The sequence below is a fragment of the Natrix helvetica genome (genome assembly GCF_964273705.1).
Source record: "Natrix helvetica genome assembly, chromosome: Z".
Lineage (NCBI taxonomy): Eukaryota > Metazoa > Chordata > Lepidosauria > Squamata > Natricidae > Natrix > Natrix helvetica.
In genome coordinates, this window is record NC_138554.1 from 54594164 (window position 1) to 54619455 (window position 25292).

At 40.7% G+C, this 25292-nt stretch overlaps 1 protein-coding gene across 3 annotated transcripts in view; it reads right to left on the reverse strand.

Annotated features, from left to right (window-relative positions):
* INTS10 (integrator complex subunit 10) overlaps positions 1–25292 on the reverse strand; it is a 57835-nt gene that overhangs the window by 7432 nt on the left and 25111 nt on the right. For 2 of the 3 annotated variants that reach the window (XM_081971202.1, XM_081971200.1), the window contains exons 9-16: positions 18723–18856; positions 17825–17978; positions 17279–17361; positions 15544–15696; positions 12310–12418; positions 11431–11510; positions 8343–8505; positions 7431–7524 (exon numbers count right to left, since the gene is read on the reverse strand). In XM_081971202.1, the coding sequence (XP_081827328.1) occupies positions 7431–7524; positions 8343–8505; positions 11431–11510; positions 12310–12418; positions 15544–15696; positions 17279–17361; positions 17825–17978; positions 18723–18856 (970 nt within the window). The remainder of the gene's footprint in view (positions 1–7430; positions 7525–8342; positions 8506–11430; positions 11511–12309; positions 12419–15543; positions 15697–17278; positions 17362–17824; positions 17979–18722; positions 18857–25292) is intronic. The other variant, XM_081971201.1, reaches the window with a different exon arrangement.

Here is a 25292-nt window from a genome sequence, read left to right on the forward strand (position 1 = left end):
GAATAGCTTTTTTGGAAATATTGTATTAGCACATATCTGGTGAAACCAACTCTGAGAGGCCCCTTGGTTTTCACCTAATTAAAAGTAAAAGTTTTTTTCCTCAACCCCAAACAATCAATCACATGGCCCTATCAAGGCAGCATTCACTGATCTGGTGACATCATTCCTCCTTCCTCCAGCCAGGTGTGAAAATGTCCTTGGTCCCCAAGAGAAAGCATTTTATTATAACTGCACAATCCCAGCTATCTCTAATCCCTCCTCCCTATCCCTCACTCCAGCGTGGCAGCACTGAAGCTCCAAGACGGCTTCGGCCAGATCAGCTTCAGGGTTGACAGTCACTTTTATTTGTATACCACAATTATGCATTCCATCACACAACTGCCAACCTGATAATTAAAATTCACTGGCTTTGAAAAATACAAATTTAACTTGGAAAAGTAAAATAAAGACTTAGTCTCTTAAGAATATATTCTTAGTAAGAAAGTACTTCAGAAAATGTTTTGTGAAATTAACTCCCCTATCCCAGCAAAAAGAATGGTAACAAGGGATTACCTTGCAATTATACAAAATACAAAACTCTTTTCCTATAGGCAGAACATCTGGCTGCTATTATCTTCTCAACCAGTAGCATGTAGGTAAATTGGGCATAAGATTAAATCCTTGAAACTTTTAAAATTTACCTCAACAAATTAAAAATGACTATAAATGTTTTGGGATAAAATAGGCTTTTTATAATCTTAGTGAAATTTAAGTTGTTTAATAATGTGCCCCAAATATTGAGAACCAATATCCTAATAAACATGATGGATGCAATGAAAACATGTTATAAGGAAATTTACTTTTTTGGGGTTACTATTTGGAATAACTGAGAATCTAATGTGCATAGAAGATAAAAAATGGCCTTTTTAAAACCAAAAAGCTTTTGGTAATAGCTGATAGAACTCAATATTTTAACTTGGTACTTTACTGGATATGAATAGCAGCATGAATCCAATAACAGATAAGAGATTCAGAAATATCAGGCTCACTCATATACAGAAAAATAAGAGTAAGTCGCAAATCAGAATGATATCCCCATTATTTTCCTTGCAGATTTCTCACTTTGCATAATGCATATCAGAGAAATTCATAATATAGTAAACCTAGTGAACATTGGTTAATCACCTCTTCAGCTTTCTTCTTGCAGTCTGAGTTTCTTTTTGTACTTTCCTTTGTAGTCTATGACTGCAATAAACTTTAGCTAATTATAAAAAATAATCAATGAAAATGCAATATGAGCAAAATAGTTTTTGGACTGAAAACACATTTCTACTGCTCAAGCTTCCCAATTCCTGTCATTTTGGAAGCCCAACAGATACCGTATTTTTCGCCCTATAGGACGCTCCAGAATACAAGACGCACCCAATTTTAAAGGAGGAAAAACTAGACAAAAAAGATTATGAACCAAATACTATAGTAAAATATTTTATATCAACTGTATAAAGTTAACAGCAGTTTAAGAACAATTTTATGTCAACCATGTAACATATTAAGAACTATCTTTACTCTCATTAACAGTCAGAGCAAGAAACAGCAAGAAATCCAGAAATGAAAGAACTGTCAATATTACCAATATGTTCTTCATTTCCCCTCCCCACTTAGATTTCATCTGGTGCTCTCTTATCCAGCCATATTTCATCTAGTGGTCTCATAACCCCTCATATCTCATCTGGTGCTCTCTAACCCCCATATTTCATCTGGTGGTCTCTAACCCCCTCATATGCATCTGGTTTGAGTGAATGCTGCTGGAAAGGAGATTGTAAAAACTCATGAATGAAACTCATTTAACAATGCTCTTGCTTAGCAACCAAAACTTTGGGCTCAATTGTGATCATAAGTTCTCTTCCTTTTTCTTTCTTTCTTTCTTTCTTTCTTTCTTTCTTTCTTTTTCTTCCTTCCTTCCTTCCTTCTTCCTTTCTTTCTTGTGTCTCTCTCTCCCTCTTTCTTTCTTTCCTTCCTTCCTTCCTTTCCTTCCTTCCTTTCTTGTGTCTCTCTCTCTCCAACGTTCTTTCTTTCTCTTTCTATCTTTGTCTCTCTCTCTTCCTTCCTTCCTTTCTCTCTTACTCTTTCTTTCTCACTCTCCCCCCCCCCTCTCACACACACATACGTACCTTCCAGTTGGCAAAAATTTCTGTTTTGCCAGCTGGGAGGCTGGCAAAGAAGCCTCGTTTTCCCTGCCGCCCGTGGCACTTCACTTGCTGCAACTCGGACAATGGGGAGGTGGGAGCAGCGCTGCTCTGCCGGATTCCCGCAGCCGATCCTTCTTCTTTAGGGGTCAGCGGATGATCGGCAGACCGGCAGAGCAGCGTGCGGAGCCGCGCGGAGCCCCGGGGAGACGGGCTCTGCGCGCTGCTCTGCCAGACTCCCGCAGCCAATCCTTCTTCTTTAGGGGGGTCAGCGGATGATCGGCAGACCGGCAGAGCAGCTCGCAGAGCCCGTCTCCCCGGGGCTCCACGCGGCTCCGCACGCTGCTCTGCCGGACTCCCGCAGCCGATCCTTCTTCTTGCTGCAACCCGGACAGCGCTACTCCCACCTCCCCATTGTCCGAGTTGCAGCAAGTGAAGTGCCACGGGCGGCAGGGAAAACGAGGCTTCTTTGCCAGCCTCCCAGCTGGCAAAACAGAAATTTTTGCCAACTGGAAGGTACGTATGTGTGTGTGAGATGGGGGGGGGGAGAGTGAGAAAGAAAGAGTAAGAGAGAAAAGAAGGAAGGGAGAGAGAGAGACAAAGATAGAAAGAGAAAGAAAGAACGTTGGAGAGAGAGAAAAGGTCTTTGCTCCCTCTCTTTTGCAGCAAGCCCCGATGCAAAAAAACACCAAGGACTTGCGAGTGAGTGACAGGGGCGGAGCTTCCAGGTTCATTGACCAACTGTAGAAACCCACCACTGCCCAGGTGGCTACATTTGGCCTATAAGATGCACCCAGATTTTCACCCTCTTTTTGGGAGTAAAAAAGTGCGTCTTATAGGGCGAAAAATACGGTAATCTATATGGATAGAAAATTTCTCTCCGCTGAAGTGAACAAGCCTTTTTCAGGCTGCTAAAACACCTCCCATGCAAATGTTTTCAATTAAAAGTTCTACCATAAGTAACCATAGGTAGCAAGGCAAACAATGAAAGATTGTGAGAACTGTAGCACAACATATATGGAAGACACCATGTTAGCTACCCATAATGTAGAGCTTTGTAGTGGTGATAATATGTTCCAGTTCGGTGATTTCGGTATTAAATCACAGATACTAGGCTATATCCTACATGTGATAAAGTATACTACAGTGAATTCAAAAAGTATTCAGACCACCCTTCACTTTTGGTATGCTGATTGTACAGTTGTTGAAATTCATTTTTTCTCATTAATCAACACTCATAACAACAAAGTGAAACAAAATTTTAGAAATGTCTGTAAATTTATTAAAAAGAAAAAACTGAAATATCACATTGGCATAAGTATTCAGACCTTTCACTCAGTATTTTGTTGAAGGACCTTTGGCAGCAATTACAGCCTCGAGTCTATTTAGGTATGATACAACAAGTTTTGCACATATGGATTGGGGGATTTTCTGCCATTGTTCCTTGCAAATCATCTCAAGATCAGCCAGATTGGATGGCAACCGTTGATGGACAGCAATTTTCAGGTCTCTCCAGAGATGGTCAATAGGATTCAAGTCAGGGCTCTGGCTGGGCCATGCTAGGACATTCACAGAGTTGTCTCTAAATCACTTCTGTGTTGTCTTGGCTGTGTGCTTAGGATCGTTGTTACATTGGAAAGTGAATCTTCAGCCCAGTCTGAGGTCCTGAGCGCTCTACTTTGCTCCATTCACCTTTCCCTCAACCGTGACCAGTCTCCTAGTCCCATGCTGTCATCACCATGCTTCATGGGGATATTGGGTAGATGATGAGTGGTGCCTGGTTTCCTTCAGACATAACATTTAGAATTGAGGCGTAACAGTTCAATCTTAGTTTCATTAGATCAGAGAATTTTGTTCCTCACAGATTGAGAGAACTTCAAATCCTTTTTTGCAAACTCCAAGGGGGCTTTCATGTGTTTGGTACTGAGGAGAGGCTTCCATCCAGTCACTCTGCCATAAAGCCCAGATTAGTGGAGGGCTGCAGTGATGGTTATCCCTCTGGAACTCTGTCCCATCTCCACACAGGATCTCTTGAGCTCGGTCAGAGTGACCATCAAATTCTTGGTCACTTCTCTTATTAAGGCCCATCTCCCACGATTACTCATTTGACCAGGTGACCAACTCTTGGAAGAATCCTGGTTTTGCCAAACTTCTTCCATTTAAGAATCATAAAGGGCATTCTTAGGAATCCTCAGTGCAGCAGAAATTTTATTGTAGCTTTCCCCAGTTCTGTGCCTTGCAATAATCCTGTCTCTGAGCTTTGCAAGCACTTCCTTTGACCTCATGACTTTTGCTCTCCCACAGTATGCATTGTCAAGTGTAAACCCTTCTATACAGAGGTGTGTGCCTTTCCAAATCATATCCAATCAATTTAATTTAATTTACCATAGGTTGACTCCAATCAAGGTATAAAAACATGTCAGCAACCATCAAGAGAAATAGGCTCCAGAGCTAAATTTCAAGTGCTGTTGCAAAGGGTCTGAATATTTATGCCAATGTTATATTTCACATTTCATAAGAAGTTTTAGTATTGCTTTATAAAATCTTAGTAAGACTTAGAACTTAATCCAGTTTTGGTCACCACATTGTAAAAAAGATGTTGCGACTTTGGAAACAATGCAGAAAAGTGCAACAAAGATGATTAGGGGCCAAGAGACTAAAACATATGAAGAACGGTTGCAGGTATTGAATATGACTAGTTTAGATAAAAGACGGACTAGAGATGACATGATAGCAGTATTCCGATATTTGAGGGGCTGCCACAAAAAAGATGGGGGGGGGGACTTTTTCCAAAGCACCAGAAGGCAAGGCAAGAAACAATGGATGGAAACTAATGAAGGAGAGAAGCAACCTAAAACTAATGAGAAATTTCCTAACAGTGAGAACAATAACTAGTGGAACAGCTTGCCTTCAGAAATTGTGGGTGCTCCCTCACTGAAGGTTTTTAAAGAAAAGACGTGACATCCACTAGTCTGAAATGATTGATTATAATGGAATAGGGTCTCTTGCTTGAGTAGAGGGCTGGATTAGAAGACCTCCAAGGTGCCTTCCAACTCTATTAATTCTGTATTTTAAAAACCCTATATATTATCCCTAGTCCTCCTAAGGCTTTATAAAGTGGTACTAATATTTCACATTATTTTGATTATATCCCTCTATTAATGGCTCCTAGGATTGCATTGGCTTTTTGGCTGCTACCATACACAGTTCACTTATATTTAAGTGACTGTCCACTTGGACTCCTCTGTTACTGGCATTGAGCCAAGTTTAACCTAGTCTGTACCTGTACAGTTAGTTTTTCTAAATGTAAGATCTTACTTTTTTTCTACATTAAATTTTACTTTTCTAGATAGGGCTCAAGTCTGTCAAAATCCTTTTGATTCTTGAGCCAATCTTCTGGGTGTTGGTGTTCCTATCAGTTTAGTGTCATCTGCAAATTTGATGAATTCCCCTTCTATTCTCTCATCTAGATTGTTTAGGAAGATCTTGAAGAGTACTGGGCCTAAAACTGATAAAATACAATACAATAATACAATACGAGAAAATAACCAAGCATAACCAAAGTCATTAAAATATTTTAAAAACCTAAAACAATAAAAAACATAAACCATCCCAGTCTCAATAATTTGTGGGGAAAAGCATTCAATTTCCATAGTTATTTTGCAGGATCCATATATATATATGTTACTGGCTCCCCAGACCAGATGGCAAAGCCATTCCTTCACTCTTCTAGAAGGCCAACAAAGTCAGGGCCTATCCAATTTAAGAAAGAATGATGTTCCAAATGGCAGGTATCAAATTAGAAAAGGCTCTCCTCCCGAGTCACATCAGATGACATTCCTTTATGGGCAGCAACCTTCAACCTCTCTTTCCCACCAGATCTCACGGTAGATGTGATAGATGAGAGACAATCCTACAAATAATCCAGCCCTCTGCCATGTAGGATTTAATAAACCATTACCTTCAATTAAATCCAGAAGCAAACTAGTAATCAATGTACTTGTGAGATGTGAACCTCCATTAAGGCGGAAGTCCTGTAAGGATTTTTCAGTTAATTTAACCTCGCTATCAAGTCAACATCCTTTTGTGGAGGGAAAATATTTTGATCACACTTTGAAAATCAAGACAGAATCTGGCTGATTTTCTGCTATCATAAGCATTCAACAGTTTATTTTATTTAAATTTATTGTGCACACAACTCCGGTAGATTCTGGGCAATGTATAAAACTAGAAAAAAACTAAAAACAGTTAAAATGTTAAATCTGAGAGTCCAGATGAAACTAATCTAATAAAAACCAAGATCAACAAGACAAAACAGGAATCACTGGATGAATAATAAACATGTACCTCAGGCCTGTGACCTAAACAGGAAAGTTTTCTGAAACCCTAGAAGAGGAGGGACCATCCTTATGGTGGGGGAAAGCTGTTCCAAAATGTGGGAGCTGCATCAAAGAAGACATGCTTCCTAGGTCCCACAAGATGGCAATTTTAATGGAGAAGACCTGAAGTGAACGTACTGAGTAGGCAAAAACCATTGGAAATAAGCAGTCTCTCAGGTATCCAGGCCATGTGCTAGGCAAGTCTTTAAAAATAATAACTAACATCATGAATTAAATTGCAGCTCAATGAAATACAAACAAGAGCAAAGAAATATTTATCAAGAGAAAATGCTTAGAAGCCAAGACTTGTATCACTGTCTCATTATTCCAAAATATCACAATTCATAAAAAACATAACAAACTTGGATATCTCTGAATTGTCAAAATAATATCTTTTTTCCAGTAACATTTCTCTATTTTTACAGTTAAGGAAACAAAATTGGTAAAACACATTATACTGAGATATTTATAACATGCTATTGATCCAACTATGTTAGAACTTTCATCTGAGAATCCTACATATCTATCATCTTCAATTATGTATTTATAAATGTTTTTCATTACTTTAATCCAATATATCAAGGCTATTACTTTGTGAAAATTACATCCATTCCAGATTAACTATTTTTACAGGCCAACTGAGATACAGTATTTAATGCCACATAATCTTTACTATGGCTAAAGAGCTCACTCAACCAAAAATATATCATATTTCTGTATAGCAATCCTCTGAATATCTAAAATATACTCAGAAATAAGCCTAACATTTATCTGAATGTTTCATAAATACCATAGTGTTTTAACATCAGTTTAGGCTTAACAAATAAAGTAAAAACCCTTAGAGTAAGTTCACAAACTTTTAAAATTGGGAAAAATATTTTCTTACTTTATTAGCATTCCCTGATTTGGCAATAATTCCAAATGAATTTTTCCTCCTTCTTGTGTTCTTAAGTAGGCAAATTCCTCCAGCATATCAATATCTAAAACAAATGTTCAGGTGCAAAAGAAAGTATCTTTGAAAACAGAAATTACTACGATCCATTATCCGATTCCTCTACTCTGTTCTAATTGTATTCCTCATTGCTGATGTCTTTAAAGTTTTTATCTTTATTTTGTTCACAAACAAGATATGATGTATCTATTAGTTTATTATAATATCTTAATTTAACTATAGCTGTAATTTGGTCAGTTTTATCCTTGCAACAGAGTAACACAACTATCCTTCATATGTTTATTTAGGAATAAATCCTCTTGAGTTCCAAAGAATTTACTTAGGAACAAAAATGACTATACATTGGCCTCTTGTACAAAAGTTCTTAGTATCAGAAAAGCATACCATATCTTAAAGTATATAGCTTGCTCTTTCTATAAAATAACAAAAAGGTTCAAGCACCATTCATGATGATTTATTTTAATCCTGCTTCCTGAGTAAACAAAATTGGTCAGGTTCACATCTAATACAAAAGACCTAAGCTATGGTTTACAGACCACAATGATTTGGTTCATACAATGTTAAATCAAACCAAACAAACTACACTAACCAGTCTACTATTGGTTCAATATGCTATGTGATCTTGGCAATATTTCTGAATCCATGTTTCTTCTAGCACACTCAAAATTCCATTGTCCTATTCTTTTATTTGCTTTTTACATCTGTTTCAACTATTACGTATAATATTCCATTAAATTTTACATTTTTTAACAGTAGATTCTAGTATTCTTAATAATCTGGAAAAAAAATTGTGTTCTTGAAGAAACTGTTTATCTCCTATATTGATCCACTGAAGACAAAGGATACTTGTAATATAGTTGAAAAAATTTTCATATTGGAAGTTTGCTTGCTGGCAGATTTTGTTAACTGCTTTCAAAAATAAGTTTTCACCCCTTGGCCACTCATGCTGTAACAACACAATCACATGACCCAATGCCATATCATCCCTATTGTCTGTGAAAGCTTTCAGCTGTTAGGAAAAAAAAATAAACCAAACAATGTAAACAGCATTTCAGAAAGTTACAAACAAATATAATGGACAGATATACTTCAAATTGTTTCATTATTTCAAAAAATTGTTTTTCGTACTCAAAAAATATTATTCATACTTTTCCCAGTATGCTATTCTAAAAAACATATAAAATTTGTGGGCTGTTATTAGGGTGGAATATATTGAAAAACAAGTGTTAAAAGTTCTCAAAACAATTAAAGGTAGCTTAGAATGAGGCTGACTCTGTTTCCCTGAAAATAAGACCTCCCCGAATAATAAGCCCAATCAGGCTTTTGAGAGCATGTGCTAAAACAAGCCCTCCCCCCAAAATATTGCAACACAGCAGCAGCCATGAGGTGACCACACTCGCCACCTCCTGCACCTCAAAAATAATAAGACCTCACCAAAAATAAGGCCAAGAGTTTATTTTGGGAGTCAAAAGAAAACAAGATCCTGTCTTATTTTCTGGGAAACACAGTAACACTTATATTCAGTTATTTAGACAATATGTTTGTGTGTAGTATTCACAATGAAGTAAAACTGAATCTTCTTTCAAGTCACTGTGTCAGTTCTCCCCAAATGTTAAATATGTATAACAAGAGAGTCTTCAAGTGCAGAATCCTACTTACAAACGTTACCATGTAAACTGGATCCTTAGAACTATGTGGAAGTTTTTCTATGTAGAGCTTAAAAGAGTTTCCTCACTACAAATGGACATGTAGTACTCAGCACAATTGTAAGAAAGGAGGATCTGTTACACTCTTCACATAATGAGTACTACAAGCAAATGTACTACCTAAATACAGAATGATTCTACATTGGGCTAAGAAGCAAATAAATATTAAAAATATGTAAGTTCCAAGCTTTGGTCAGATAGCATACATAGTATAAGTGACAAAAATGAATTTAATCTTGGAACATCTAGTCAGGATATTAGAAAAAAATCAATTCTTATAAACTCCTTTTACCCAAAACATAGCAGAGGTGAAGCCATCCTTAGTTGAATATTTCTCGAGAGGTAATTCTTTAAGCTTTACATATTATTTTAACATGCATATGTTAAGGAAACTTTTGTTATATATATCAGGTACATATGCAACTGATGAATGTATATCGTAGTATTGGAGTATTGCAAGGTGCTCTACATTAAACTTCCCTTGAAAAGTATTCAGAAGCTAAAGCTGGCACACAATGCAGCTGCTTGGCAATTCTAAGGCCTCTATGGTGGCCCAGGGTACAGCTTTGTTATGTGAGCTGCACTGGCTGCCAGTTTGCTTCCGGGTCCAATTCAAATTGTTGGTTATTATCTATTCATGGCATAAATCCAGGTTACCTGAGGAACCATCTCACCCTAATGGAATTGAAATTCCCCATTGTACCCGCAGAAGGGGCATGCTGCAGACCTTAACAACCAAGGAATTTTGGCTGTCAAGATCTGCCATAATATCTGCCTTCGGAATATCGTACCTCTTGGGGTGAGATCCACCCCCACCTCTTGTCCTATAAAGATCTTAAAAACTGCTCTGCCACTTGACCTGAAGCCCAGATAGTGGTTTGTCATCCTGGAGTAGGACACTGAATTAACAAGATCTCCCTTCTACCTTCATCATATCCCTGTTATTTAAGCTATTTCTTGTTAATTTAAATGTATTCATTGCTTCATTGTTTTACTATTTTAATTTTTTATATTATGGGCTGTCCAGAGTCACAGGATAGCAAAATGGATGGCAGATAAGCTCAGTAAACAAGCAAACAATCCATACCAGAATTACTACCTGTATTAATTAATTAATTAATTAATTAATTAATTGTATTTATTTATTTAGAAATCATCTATTTCCCTCACAGTGGGGCTCCAGTCCGTACAAGTATCAGCTCAGTCAACTTGCCTACCACAAGAATAACAATATGCAATAATGAAATGAACAGCAGAGATGTTTAAAGTACTAATGCTGCAATGCTCTGTTAGCTAGTAATACATAATTTATCCCTATAATAAAAATAATTATTCCATTGCTTCAATCATGAAGTCAATAACCTCAATGTTTTGAATTTTTTTGTTATCTTTATTTTTTCCAATCTCCCTAATGTAGAAAATAATTGTTCCAACACTGTCATGTACATGACACACTGAAGATTCATGTTAAAAAATGAAGATGCCAATTCAAATCAATAAAATTTCACAAATTTGAAATGACCTTGATAGCCAATTATTTTAGTTAATAGTCCTCACAAAATACCTTCAATGTTGAGAGGCGAATGAGACTTACTTCAAGCAAAGTTGGGACACCCTTGGGATTAACATGAATTGAAAGGTCATTTTTCCTTCTATATTCTTTAACAGTGAATGGATTGTTTAATTCACATTCAGCTGAAAGGCCCCGGAAATATCCTGCTAAAGTTATCTTTCCTTTCCTAAAGAAGCAATCAGCATTCATGAGTCTCCTACAAATTTTATCTACAATTACAAATGGCTATGAAAAGATTCTTCTCAATAATGATGCACTTACTACAAGGAACATTTATTTAGACTGACCCCCACCAAATATATAGAAATGTGTTTCTTTTTTAGAGATTGCTCAGTAGTTCATTTTCCTATGAGAATGTTTGCTATTCTTCAGCATTTAAGTGAAAAACTGTTTAAACTTCAATTAAGACAGTAACTTGATTACTAACTGGCAATTAGAGTAACCATTTTTAACTCTCTTAAAAGTGACTCATAGTTTATTTGATATCAATTATTTAATTAAGCTGATTAAAAGTTGTTTGTATCTTAATAAGCACTGCATTAATATATGCTAACATAAATACTGAAGCCAACATGAACAGAATGAAAAATTGGAAGAAAATATCAAAAAAATTATTATAGTAACAATTTACTTCACCACAAACAGAATAAATTACCTTAAAACAAGCTAATAGTAATCGGAGACAGTAAGGCATAACAGTTTTACTGTTGCATGGCCAAAGCTTCAGCTCTGAAACTAGACAAATAATAGTTTTGAAAATATTAAAATCAAATAGAATTAAAAACAAGTATGACAGACTTAAAATTTTATCCATTTTAATATCTATATAGTGTGTTTATGTTATAGAAAGTCGGATTCCAATTGAATGTTAGGAAAAAAGCCCTCCCAACAATAAGAGCAGTTTAATAGTGGCTGACTACATAGTGTAATGTTTGGCTTCCTTTTCCTGGTGGTATTTAAGCAGAAACCAGGTATGAATGCTTTAATTAAACGCCTGTGCAAAATAGATTACATGTCTTGGCATAAATGATTCTTTATTTGGGTAAGTATTCATATATCATCTTTACATTCCAGAATAGTAAAATAATTTATTTGCCCTACATTGTGATAAGCTACTCAACTTTTGGTGGTTTTCACCTGTATAGTGTGGGGGTAGGGGAGCAATTACTCCTATATATGCTACCATATATATCTCCTCCCACTAAAATTAATTAATTATTAGTTAATTATTAGAATCCAAGGGGCTTAATAAGAGATAATTCCTTTCTTACTGGTAATGCTAATGGTCAGTTGTTTTCCCCAAAACTACCCACTCCTTTGTCCAGTTCTGGGAGTAGAGCACACAAAATTTTTAATATAAAATCTGTAAGCTGCTTTTACCCATAGTTCTTCCCTAAATGGCAGCATATTTCTTTTCTTGTTTTTGCCATTTTGTCAATTGCCCTTTCAGGATTTTACAATTTTCATTATTTTTTTCAGAAATCATAATTTTAAATACTCAAATTTACTATTTGGAGACAAAATTATAATTTACCTTTCCTGAATTTTGACTTTAATACAGGCTGATCTTCTTGTATTTTGGCTCCTTCTTGTATGGGAAGTGTCATGTAACACATTAAGTCAAGAATTTTTTCACAAGTCAACTACAAAGAAAAGGTGAGCTTCATTATACATGAAATGTCTATACATCAAAAATTACAACAAAGAAAAATAACTAGCAATTGTGTTACCATGTTGTTCTTAGGAATGAGAGAAAGTACATTTATAAAAGAATTTTATGACACCATTTCTATCTATTGAGTGGGAGAAAAGCTAATAGTATTAATATTAAAGAGTGAACACAGAAAAATTACCATTATAGGTTATGCCCGGGATGGCGAACCTATGGCACGCGGAACCATTTGTCAGGGCACGCAATGCGCTGCCCTGTCAGCTGACCAGCTGAATTTGACATTTTTTGAAGCCATTTTTCACCCTCCCCAGGCTCCAGAGGCTTTATAGGAGCCTGGGGAGGGCGAAAAGAGCCTCCCCCGCCCCCTTCCCTGGAGGCCCTCCGGAGGCTTCATGAGCTTCCCTGAAGCCTCTGGAGCACTCAAAACGACGCTCCGAGCAAATCGGAAGTCACTTCCGGTTTGATCGAAGCGTCATTTTGAGTGCTCGGGAGGCTTCAGGGAAGCCTCCTGAAGGTCGCTGAAGCCTCCGGAGGGCCTCCGGGGAGGGGGGAGGCTGTTTTCGTCCTCCCCAGGTTCCTATAAAGCCTCTGGAGCCTGAGGAGAGTGAAAAGAGTATGCAAAAAATGGGGGGGAGCGCCTGTAGTTCGCGCATGCGCACTGGGGGGGTCACACATTGCAGTATGGGTGCTGCACGCCCACGCACGCCCCCCCTGCGCTCTCCCACTTATGGCACACGAGCCAAAAAAGGTTCGCCATCGCTGGGTTATGCAATCAGTATATGGCTTTAAGTTTTCATTTTCAGTTTTGCTCACAAAGGAAAACTAGCTGATCTTGGTCAAAATAAACTTGAATCCTTTCAGCAGGGAGAAAATACTGAAATATTTGGAATCTTTTTATCAAAAATGTTGCTTAAAGAAACAGGACAAGAATTACTATTTAGTCACCTTAATTGTTATTGTTAAATTAAAAGGTTGTATTACTAAATATATACATTGCAAAAGAAACTGAGGCTGCTTAAGGCAAAGTGAGTAGATTTATGGGTGAAATGGTATATGAATTAAGCAGCCTCCCTATTCAGATTCAGCTAATGCACTACAACAAAATTTGAATTACAAATTGTAAAGCTGCAATGGATAGAATGTGATTCTTCTGCAAATTAAGTTTGCTAAGAAAAACCAATATATGCAATCACATCTGGCTTCATCTTCATTTCAAAGACTTGTTTGTCGTTCTCTTAAGATTAAATAATAGGATTTAAAAATAGAACTGAAAAGCACAGCTCATTAACTGTCACTTGGAATTTACAGATAAAGCTGGGAGATCTTAATGGAAGATTTGAAATAGGTGCACAATTCTAGGTGCACATTTGTAGGTGGGTAGGTGAGTGGATGTAACCATAATAATTAACCCAAATCAAATCATTCTTTATTGATGATCCTAAGAGTTACTGGCCCAAAGTCACTCAGTCAGCTTCTGGGCCTAAATGTAATTAATGTAATTTGTTTGTGTGTGTGTATATAAATTGTATAATATACATATAGAGAGTCCTAGGTGCTCTCTGAGTTTATTTATTTTCTTGCAGAAATTTCATTATCCTAATTAGGTAACATCATCAGTGCTACTGAGTGCTGTTTTCTGTCAGTTTATATTCTGGTGTGTTGCCTGTCTGTGTGGGTAGGAGTGGTTTTAGAGATTCTTTGATTGGGCTGTTTACTGATGGCTCTTGGGCAGTACTGCTTACTGGATTGTTGGTCTGAAGTTAATCTATGCTGATCTGAGTGCTGATTATTGGTGGAGAGGTGCTGGAATCTTTTTCTCTTTTGGACTGATTGATTGTATCTTTTGCATAGTCTATAGATGTTGTTAATGTCTATGTCTCTATTGATGGCTAATTTGTCAAAGTACCAGACTTCTAGAAATTCCTTTGTCAGAGTACCAGACTTCTAGAAATTCCTTGGTGTTTTTTGATTTGGCCTGGTCTAGGATTGTTACATTTTCCCAATTAAAACTATGGTTAAATTTGTCTAGATGTTTCATCATGTCTTCTGACTGCCAGTTCGTGTTCATGGGTACATTCTACCAGTCTTCTGGCTGTTTGTCCTATATAGTGGTTGTTACAGTTCTCACTGTATGCTGTAGATAACTCCTGTTTTTTTTTTCTCTTTTGGGCTTGTTGTGTCTTTTAGTTTGCTTAGAATGTTTTGAAGGGAGTTGGTTGACTGGCGTGCTACGCTGATTCCATGTACTGGTAGTTGTAGTTGTCTATTTGTACAAATGAGACAATCAAAAGCCCAAAAGAGAAAAAGTCTCCAGCACTTCACTAGTAATCAGCACTCAGATCAGCATAGATTAACTCCAAGGCTAATTTCAGACCAACAAGCAATAAGCAATACCCCAATCAAGAAACTACCGAAGAGCCATCAGTACACAGCCGAACCAAATAATCTCTAACATCACTCCCACCAATACAGACAAGCAAGTCACTAAAATATAAACTGACAGCGAACAGCACTCCTTATTAGCATTGATGATGTTACCTAGGTAGGGTAATGAAATGTCTGCAAGAAAACAAGCAAGCTCAGAGAGCACTAAGGATCCTCCCATTTCAACCCCAAGCTACAAATATTCTCCTTTATTAATATACATACAGTTTCTCTTAACTATTTTCTATTTTCATGCAGAACCTGAAGATGGCATATGAAGTCCTCCCTTCTGCTACTTTCTCCAACAAGACAGCAATATTTTAAGGTAGAGTTGGTTAAGAGAATGACTGGTCCATAGTGAGCCAGTGAGCTTCTATGGCCAAAGATGGACTAGCCTCTGAATCCAGTGTCAGTCCAATGCCTTAGTCACCTCACTACATTGGCTTTCAGTGTAAATATTGTCCATTATACTGCAAAACATTCTTCAATTTGCATGAAAAGAAAGCAGGTAAGTTATATATAAATGAATATAGTGTTCACTCATCCTAATAAAATTGAAGGTCAAATTCATATACTAAAGTAGTTGTAAAGATTTTGTCTGGTCTCAGTAACTTGCATTTCTCATAAATCCCAAACTTAGCAGGAAAAAGCAGTCAGGCAGGCAGGGCTTACATGGTATTCTCCAAGAGCAAAATGACAAGTCGCTAACTGGATTAGAGGCCGTTGATTTTCTAGTGATCCTTGCCCCATAATTTGTTGTGGACAATGAGATCCTTGCAGAGCTGCTAAGTAATGTAAGCTGGCAATTGCTTTTTTATGTTGACCCTTTCAAAAGAATAAAAATCAAATCACTAAAAAATACTGTTCCATTTTATAATGCAAATAATTTACAAAAGTTCCAAGATTTTCAGATAGTAATTTTCATACAGAAGTAAACATATTAATACTGACAGGTATAATACACTGCATAAGTAATTAGCTTCACATAAGTTTTTTATAGATCTTAAAAGAGCCTTATAAACTTGAGGGTCTTTCTTATGCTCCAGTTTTAAGAAAAACAATATGCTCAAAGCTCTGAATTTAGCATACTAAATTTATGAATTTATGAAAGAGGCAATTTTTGAATTAGCAGTTTTATATTTTACCAGCACTTTATATTTTTGTAATATAAAACATCAAAATGCTGTAGATATTTCTTCATTAAATCTTGTAAAAAGGGAATGCTACTTATTAGCTGGTCCGAGAAGGAGGTGACAACTTGGCTGAACTTTGGAAGAACTTTGCCCAAGACTTCTTGTGAATTCAGGGGCTATACCTCTCCCAACGATGAGCTTGGTGGCGATCTAACGAAACGTCTTCCAGCTCTTCAAGATCAACTTTAAGAGCGCCCCCATGGAAAAAGCAAAGAAGCCAAGCGGGGGCAGGGGCGACAGAAGCATGTGACATGTCCCTCCATGGGGACTTCGCCACCTCTTTTCCTCAGAGGGGAGATGTCTGCTTCCCTTCACACTCCTTGTGGAGGGGAACGCCTGTCACCCCCACCATGTCTACTTTTGCCCTCAGCTTTTGGCTTCTTCCATGGGGGCACGCTTAAAAGTTGATCTTGAATCCCACCACTGCAGGCTTTGTAACCAAAGCATCCTCAGCTATAGGATGGGAGACCATCAGGAGAGACCAGGATGAGAGGACAAAGTGATGGCAAAAGGGCAGCAGTGCTACTAATGACCAAGTGCTAAGGAAGTGATCAACACTTCCCTCAGACTCTCAGTCCCTGTCATTCCAATCTCCTTCCCTCCTTCTTCCCTTCCTTCCCTGACTCCCTCCTTCTCATTCTCCTTCCTTCCTTCTTCTCTCCTTGCCAAGGAAGAGATGAAGGGAAGGGGAGAGGTTGGCAATGCTGCCAGTGGCCGTGGCTTTGCTATGCAAAGGGCAGTCCCAGTGAAAGGGAAGCACTCGCTGTGAGGCTGGGCCAGTGAGCAGGTCATGGAGATTCTGGTGGCGAGCAAGGCACTGACCTACAATTTTGTGGCGGCCGTCCAGGCTTGAATGTGGGCAGCCTTAGACTGGCCTGCAGGGCTGCCAGAGATGGCAGGAAGTCACTCCTGCCGCCTTGGCCCTGCCCCCTGGATGCATGCGCAGGTGACGAGCATGTGCGGCCTGGCATCCCCAGTGACCTTCTTGCCCCGCTTCCCTTTCATCCAGGATGCCAGCTTTGTGTGCTCAGCACTTCCTCTGCACTCCCAAGGGGGAGCGCCCAGCCAAGCTGGATCAGGGCCAAGGTGGCAGGGTCTGGCCCATCGCTGCCTCCAAGACAGGAGCTGATGAATTTGGGACCCTTGATCTAAATGCTTATGACAAAGGCTTAAGGAAAATTATACATAGGTCTGTTTGCTCCTGGAATTTTTACCTGATAGATAATCATATCTGTGAGGAAGATTCTCAACCAAAGCCAGGTATCTGTCTTCCAAGACACACAAATTCTTGTAAATTCTGTAAAATGAAGTGAAGTAGATGAAAATATAAGATAATGTATTTGAAACAGTTCTTCCTCAGTTGTGAGAAAATGACATAAGAGTCATCAATTTAAATTTGATTATAAACTTATGTCTGCTTCTGATAATGTAAACAACTGCCCTAAATTGCATTAGTTCCTTTTAAAGATAAAAAATATTTTATTTTCATGTAGATTCATAATCAAAAAGGACACAGCTTCTATTGAAACCAACAGCAATAGATTTTGAAGTTCAGTGAATAATCAACCCAGTAAAATGTAACAGTGTAGGTGTTATAATAATTAAAATAATTATTTATTTTTAATTTAAGATTTTCAGCAAGTCTCATTCAAGGAAAGATTAATGATGGCTCCTTCCCTGTCAAAAATCTAAGATTCAACATAAAGAATTGGCAATTACAAGAAACTCTCTAAATATTTTTTCATATTATAGTAAAGTACCTTTATCCAATGATTCCAATGAATGTAAAAGTTCCCAGCTCTCTCTAGCCAATCTAAAGCTCTCTTGTACTTCAACAGAATTTGGGAGATCTGTTGCGTTTATTGTAATGACTCTATTTTTGCCTTTCCCAGAAGGATCTTCATCATCAGAGCTCTACTCCAAAGACAAAACACAAAAATCCAAGCAGTAGTCGACTAGATCAAACCAAACTATTAAGTCATGCATTTCTCTGAGAAAAATAACCCATAATAAAAATTTAAGTAATAACCAAAATTAATGATATGGATTTTCCTTTACTTGCTTGCCCCTTATAAGTCCATCTTCAGATAAGCTATCCCTCAAAATGTTAACCAATACTATAAAAATGTGTCACTTAAATAAGATAACAATCATTTTTTTTGTATGTTTATTTTTAATAATTGGTTTACCCATCAGTAATCCCATGAATTATCCATTTTTCATATTTTGGTTAAAAAATGAGGGTCATCTTACCTGCAGATGGGCTTACATACAAATATGTAGGGAATATAGAAATATGATATTACAATACATACTCACATATACACTCATTCACAAATGAGTCGAACATATTTTAATTCTTGGCTCATTTAAAAATATATACAGTAATCATCAATGGCCTTCCAGAAAAGCAATGTTTTAACTATTCTCCAGACTGCTGTTAACAGTTGGGATTATTTTTGCCTGAGTAAGATTTTCTAAAAACAGGAAAACAGACACTGAGAATGTATCTTGAAAGTTTAAAATTTCTCTTTGACAAGTTTATTTTGTGTATCAATCTATATCAGTATTTTGGAAAGAAAATGTTTGGGCAATATTTCAAACACTACAACAGATTACATAATATTTCTATTTAAAAAAAACAGGGGAGAAAATCACCATTGTTTTCTCTCTCCCTTCAGGAAGTTTCCGTTTCTTGTGAACATGTTTGCTACGTTCAATATCTGTATCACCAAAAACATTGGACACATCCTCGATGAGAATCAATGGAACTTGGTTTGAAGCATTTGATCCTAGGTGTAAAATGAAAAAAATTACTTCTATTTTTCCTGTTATTATTGGTTTATGAAATATATGCTTCACCATAAGTTAGTTATTAATGCCACAAATGTTTATGATCAAAATCTAAGCAATGCTATATTTTTCTTTGATTAAATATTTAAACATATTTAAAAGGCTTCATGTTGGGGAATGCTGCCATAAAGAAATTCCAAATTCCAGTTAGTTCTGATAATAGCAGAGTTACCACATTTTTCGGAGTATAAGACTCACCAAAGTCTTGAAGAGGTAATTTTTTTAAAAAAAGTAGATAGGAAGATAAGAGGGATAGAGAAGGAGAGAAAGAGAGAGAAATACAATAGGTAGGGAGAGATAGAGAGTAGTTAGGTAGGTAGGTAGATAAAGGGAGAGGGAGGGAGAGAGAAATAGAGAGAGAAATACAATAAATAGGGAGGGAGGGAGGGAGGGAGGGAGGGAGGGAGGGAGAGAGAGAGAGAGAGAGAGAGAGAGAGAGAGAGAGAGAGAGAGAGAGAGAGAGAGAGAGAAGGTAGGTATGTAGGTAGATAGAAGGGGGGAAGAGAGAAATATAGTAGGTAGGTAGATGTTTCCAGGTGTATTTATCCATGTGTTGGAGAAGGAAATCACTGACAGCATCTAAGACTTTGTTTCTGCTGGCATAGCACTTGATCAATGTAATTTTCATCAATCAGTTAAAGAGCTTTCCCAAAGGGGGAAAATTTTTTTTGCACTCTGCGAACCTCCCAAAAACGGGCCGTTTTTTGTGAAAATGGGCCGTGTTCTTTTTTAAAAAAGAAATGAGTAGCCTGGGGGGGGGGGTTGCAGAGTGCTCCGGGGGGGGGCACAAATGAGCAAAAAACAGCCTGTTTTTTGCTAAAACAGCCCCGTTTGTCAAACAAAATTGCATGCATAGCCTTATGGAGGCTTATAGAGTGCTGCTCTTATAGAGGCCCATTTTTTGCTCATTTCTGCCCTCCCCAGCCCCCCAGGAGCTCTCTAAAAGCTTCCTAGAGGCAAGACACGGCCATTTTGGTGAAGGATGCGGGGCTTCGGGAGGCAAAAAATGACCGTTGGCCTACCTGAACGGTCGTTCTCTGGGCGCTGCGGGAGAGTCCAAGCATGGGTTAAATACAGTCTATCTGCCCTAGGACTGAGTAGATTTTTCTTTTACCAGCCTCCTTTGCCTCATTGAGGGCAGTTTAAAAACGAAGTCTTGTCCGTTGTACGACGCCCTTCATGTATAATCATGATGCAGAATCTTGGACACCATAATAAACCCTGGGCATGTTTGGACTCTCCCGCAGCACCCAGAGAATGCCCGTTCAGGTAAGCCAACAGTCATTCTCCTGTGCGCTGCTTGGACAGTCCAAGCATAGGACATACCCAAGCTATTGTGTCCCAGGGAAGAAAGAAGTCGTGTCCAGATTGTTCAGAGCCGAGGCAACTTGCTGTAAAACACGTCTTCCAAAGAAGGCTTCGGCTGAGGCAAAGGTGTCAATTTTATAATTTCTGATGAATGCTGTGGGAGACGCCCATGTAGCCGCTCTGCAAATGTCAATGATAGATAGCCCAGGCTGCTGTAGTGGCAGCACTCATTGTAGAGTGTGCCATCACTCGACCTGGCACGGACCTGCCCTGATACTCATAAACTATTTTTATACAGGCCCGCAGCCAACGTCCAATGGTTGAGGAAGAGACATTACGGCCCAATGACCCAGGTTGAAACAACACAAAGAATGACTCTGAACGTCTAAAGTCCTTAGTCCTTTTAATATATATGCGCACCGCTTGTCGAACATCTAGCTTGTGCCAGGAACATTCCTTAGGATGGTTAGGTCTGGGGCAAAAGTTCGTGAGGATCATCTCCTGGCCCCTGTGAAATTGAGTACTTTTGGTATGAAGGAAGGATTGAGTCGCAGGATGACCGTGATGGATAATACACAGTTCCTCCCTGACAGAAAGCGCTGCAATCTCTGATACCTCCTAGCAGAAATAATTGCTACTAAGAAGGCAGTTTTAAGAGTCAAATGCCGGAGACTGGCAGTTTGAATCGGTTCGAAGGGAGCGTTCATCAGGGCTCACAGAACATAAGGTAAGTTCCATGAAGGGTACCTGTGTATAGCCTGAGGGCGGAAGTTGGATGTGCCTTTCAGGAAACCCCTGACCTGAGGGTGTTGACTCAGGGACTGATGAGTGCCTCTAGCCAGTATAGTGGACATGGCCGCAACCTGGCGACGGAGAATGTTGGGCACCAACCCTTTGTCCAACCCCTCTTGAAGGAAGTCCAGAGGTTGGGGTATGGATGCTGAAACGTCTATAATGTCACGCCCCTTGCACCAGGTGGAAAACGTGGCCCAGGTCACGTCATATATGCGTGTTGTGGATGGTCTTCTGGATGCTTGAATGGTCTGGATGACCTTGTCAGAAAGATTTTGTTTTCTCAGGAGCTCCCCCTCAAGTGCCAGATGGCCAGTTGAAGCCACTGGGGGTCCGGATGACTGATGACCTCCTGGCTGAGGGAGATCTGCTCCTGAGGAATCCTTCACAGTTTCTGTACAGAAAAGTCGACCAGATCCGCGTACCAGGACCTCCTGGGCCAATGCGGAGCTACCAGTATAATCTCTGCCTCCTCTGCCAGGAGCTTGGTGATTACCTGCAGAATGAGCGGCAGAGGCAGGAAAGCATAGAGGAGGCCTGGAAGCCACTTGGATCTCAGCGCATCTGTCCCCTCCGCCTGGGGCGAGTGGTAACGTGAAAAGAATCTCGGCAGTTGCATGTTGACTTGAGTTGCGAACAGGTTGACTTGTGGTTGACTGAACCGCCGCACTATACGCCAGAACAGAGTTGGATGTAGACGCCACTCAGAGTTGTCGATCGTCTATCGGCTCAGCCAGTCTGCCCTGACATTGCTGGCCCCGGATATGTGATCCGCTCTGATTGATGCTAGGTGGCGTTCCGCCCCAACGGCCCAGAGACTCCGCTTCTTCCATGAGTCCCTTGGAGTGGGTGCCGCCCTGGCAGTTTATGTGGGCCTTCCTTGTAATATTGTCTGTGAGCAACAGTACATGACTACCTACCTATTGGGTTGGAAACTGTCGTAGGGCGAGCCTGGCAGCTCTCGGCTCCAGCCAATTTATGCTTCGAGCTACCTCTGTCCATGACCATCAGCCTTGTGTCAGTTGACCCTGGCAATGTGCCCCCCAGCTGTAGAGACTGGCATCCGAGGTGACCATGACTCTTTCGGGTTCCTTGAACCGGCAATCTTTCTCTACTGCTGTCAACTGCCACCATCTGAGGGAGCGAATCACCTTCAGTGGAAGGCGAACCTTTCTGGGCAAGTTGCTGGTCTTCGATCTCTTCATCAGCAGTAAAAACCACTGTAGTTCCCTGGCATGCAGCCCCGCCCAGGGAACTATGTTTAGGCAAGATATCATGATGCCGAGAAGCTGCGAGAGTTGAACAATCGGCAGGAATCTGACTCGGCGGCACTGGCGGATCCTGTTCCTGAAATTGGGCAGCCGATCTGGTGACAAAAACACCAGGCACGAAACAGAGTCTATTATGATGCCAAGGTGCTGAATGCGAGTTACCGGCTCAAGATGACTTTTCTTTCGATTCACCGAAAAGCCGTGGTTCTGTAGGGTGCATATGGTGACTAGACGTCTCTTATGGTCTGATGACGCCTTGACGACTCAATGATGTCGGCCAGATAACATTCCAGGCGAATAGGCCAGGCGCGAAGATGAGCCGCCACTGCCGCCAGAAGCTTGGTGAAAGTCCTGGGTGTGGACGAGAGACCGAAGGGAAGAGCCCTGTACTGATAATGCCTCCCGTCGTAGTGAAACCGCAGGAACTTTCTGTGCGATGCATGGATGGGTTGGAGGGACTGCATTTTGAAGCGCTTGTAGGCCAAATGCTGATTCAGGCGTTTCAAGTCCAAGATGGCCCCCCACCCTCTGAGCTCTTTGGGACCAGGAACAGAATGGGATAGAATCCCTTCCCCTCCTGGTCCGATGGAACTGGCTCTATGGCGTTTATTCGCAGGTGACAGATCTCTGCCTGCATGAGGGACCTTTTGAGGGGGTTCTTGGGCAGGGGGAAACGAATTAACATTCGTGGAGGGAATGTCAGAAACTCTAGGACCAGACCTCTCCTGATGGTGTTGAGGATCCACGTGTCCGTGGTAATCTCCTCCCATCAGTTTGCATAAAGTTGCAGGCGGCCCCCAATGGGAGGATCGCTCTGGCGGTCACTTACCGTGCCTGAACTGGCGGTTGTGGGAACCGCCACAAAAGGGCTTCCGAAAGGAGCCCTGGTGTTGTTGCCTACCCCAGGACCCAAAGGCGTTCCTGTCTTGGTTCCTATCACTAGGTTGAGTGTAGGCCCTCTGATAAGAGAATGAGGGGGAAGCCTGAGCATTATCCTGGGCCCAGAAAGTTTGTTTCCTGAAGAATCCAGAGCCCTTCTTTTCATTCTTTTTGTGAGTGGAGGGAAGGATCTTTTGCTTGTCTTTGGCTCTATCAAAATTTTTTCCAAGGAATCTCCAGAGATGTCCCCCTTTGAACGGAGCTGAAGCCAGCTTCCATTTTGCCTTCATGTCCACCTGCCAGTGGTGGAGCCATAGCAAGCGGCGTGAGGTCACATTGGAGGCTAAGGCTCGGGAGGCGAACTTCGCCGCATTCAATGAGGCATCTGTGGAATATTCCACAGCTGTAATGATCTTATTAAGATCATGACGCCACCGAGACCCCTCCGAAGGAGGTTTAGATCTCAACTGGCATAGCCACAGTAAGGATGCCCTTGTGAAAAAGGAAGCGAAAGTTAAAGCTTTAATGCCCCAGGCGGACACCTGGTGCATCTTATGGCAGGCTTTTTCCGCCTTCTTGTCCTCTACCTTGAGGCCATCTATGAGGTCTGCAGGCAGGGCCAAATTGGAGGTCAAGGAGACCACCGAGGCATCAACCTCTGGCAACTTCAGGATGTCCTCCAATTTAGCTTCCAGGGAATATAAATTTTTGTGTCCCACCCGCTGGGGTTGGCCAATGTTCCTGGCTGCACCCATTGGCGCTCAACAACATCCATGAACAGGTCAGAAACCGGAATAAGTTCTGGATCCGAGCGTTCTCGTTAAAAAGCCCTTCTTTGGGGTCCTGAGAAGTAGAGGGAACAGCTTTGTCCTTAAGTTTAGCTGGACCTAGCTCTGTGGAGGCCCTGGCCTTATGTAGGATAGCTTTAAATAGTGACGGTTTGAAGAGGCCCATGAAGGCAGGCTTATCAGGAGGCATATCCTCCTCCTCCGATAATTCAAACTCATCTGCAACCTCCTCCTCCCAAGCCAACACCTCCGTCGTAACAGAGGTACCTGGAGAATCGGGGTTGCGCTCCCTGTTCTCAACGAGGTGGTGACCAGCCCTAGGGCCTCTGCCACCTCTGGACTCCTTTTGCCGCATTGCTTCAACAACGCCCTGGGAGATGGCCTGGGAGATAACCTCCCTCATCTCAGCTGATAGAGCTGGGCCTTTGTCTTCTGGACAAAAGTCTGGAACTGGAAGAAGGCAGGTGACGCTTACGCCTAACAGGGGCTGTGGAGTCCTCCTTAGGTAAGATGCACTGAAAAGGCTCCAACTCCTCCCTCATGAAAGAACTGGGGGAATCCAGGTATCCCTAGGAGGCTGCAGGAGACACAATTTGTGAGTCCCTATCATCTAGGGATGGAGACTGATTCCCCTGGTGCGAGGGGACTTCCCCCTCCTCCAATCTGGGTGGAGGTGAGCCGGAAGCATTGTTATTCTCATGAGACAAGGCTTGGCCCTGAGGCCTGTAGAGCCCTGTTTCCTGGGGTCCTTGTTCCCTTATGAACAATGGGTGGATTTCCCCCCAGTGCCCTTCTGCCCCTTCCCCTCTTTGATTGGAGGATCTGGCCTACTGCGCTTTGAAGAGAGCCTTGCCAGCTCCTCCTGTGCGCCCAAACCTTCATCTGCCATGATCACTATTAATGTTTGGATTCGTGGCTTGCGAGGCAAAGCTGCAGTAGTGAAGGACACCTGATGCTGGCCAGCCGGTTTTGCAGCGTCTGCAGATCTGTTTGAGAGCTGGAGGCTGGCTAGACAACCAGGACATTCCAATCCCTCCTTCCTGAAATAGGAGAAGTCTTCTGGAGGGGGAGGGAGGCAGGACCAAGCACTCCCCCGCGGCGATCTGCGCTAAGGTGGTAAGGCGCGATTCCCGGGAGTCTGCTTCTGCCGGAATCGAAGGGGGCGATTTGGCACTTTAAAATGTCACCGTGGCTTCGCGCTGCCGAAAGGAAGCCTCTGATGTTCATCCTTGCCTCAATTAGCGGCCGTTAGAATGCGGAATCGAAGACGGGGCGATTTGGCGATTTAAATGGCTGCCACATCTTCGCGCTGCCAAAAGGAGGGCTTCTATGCTCCT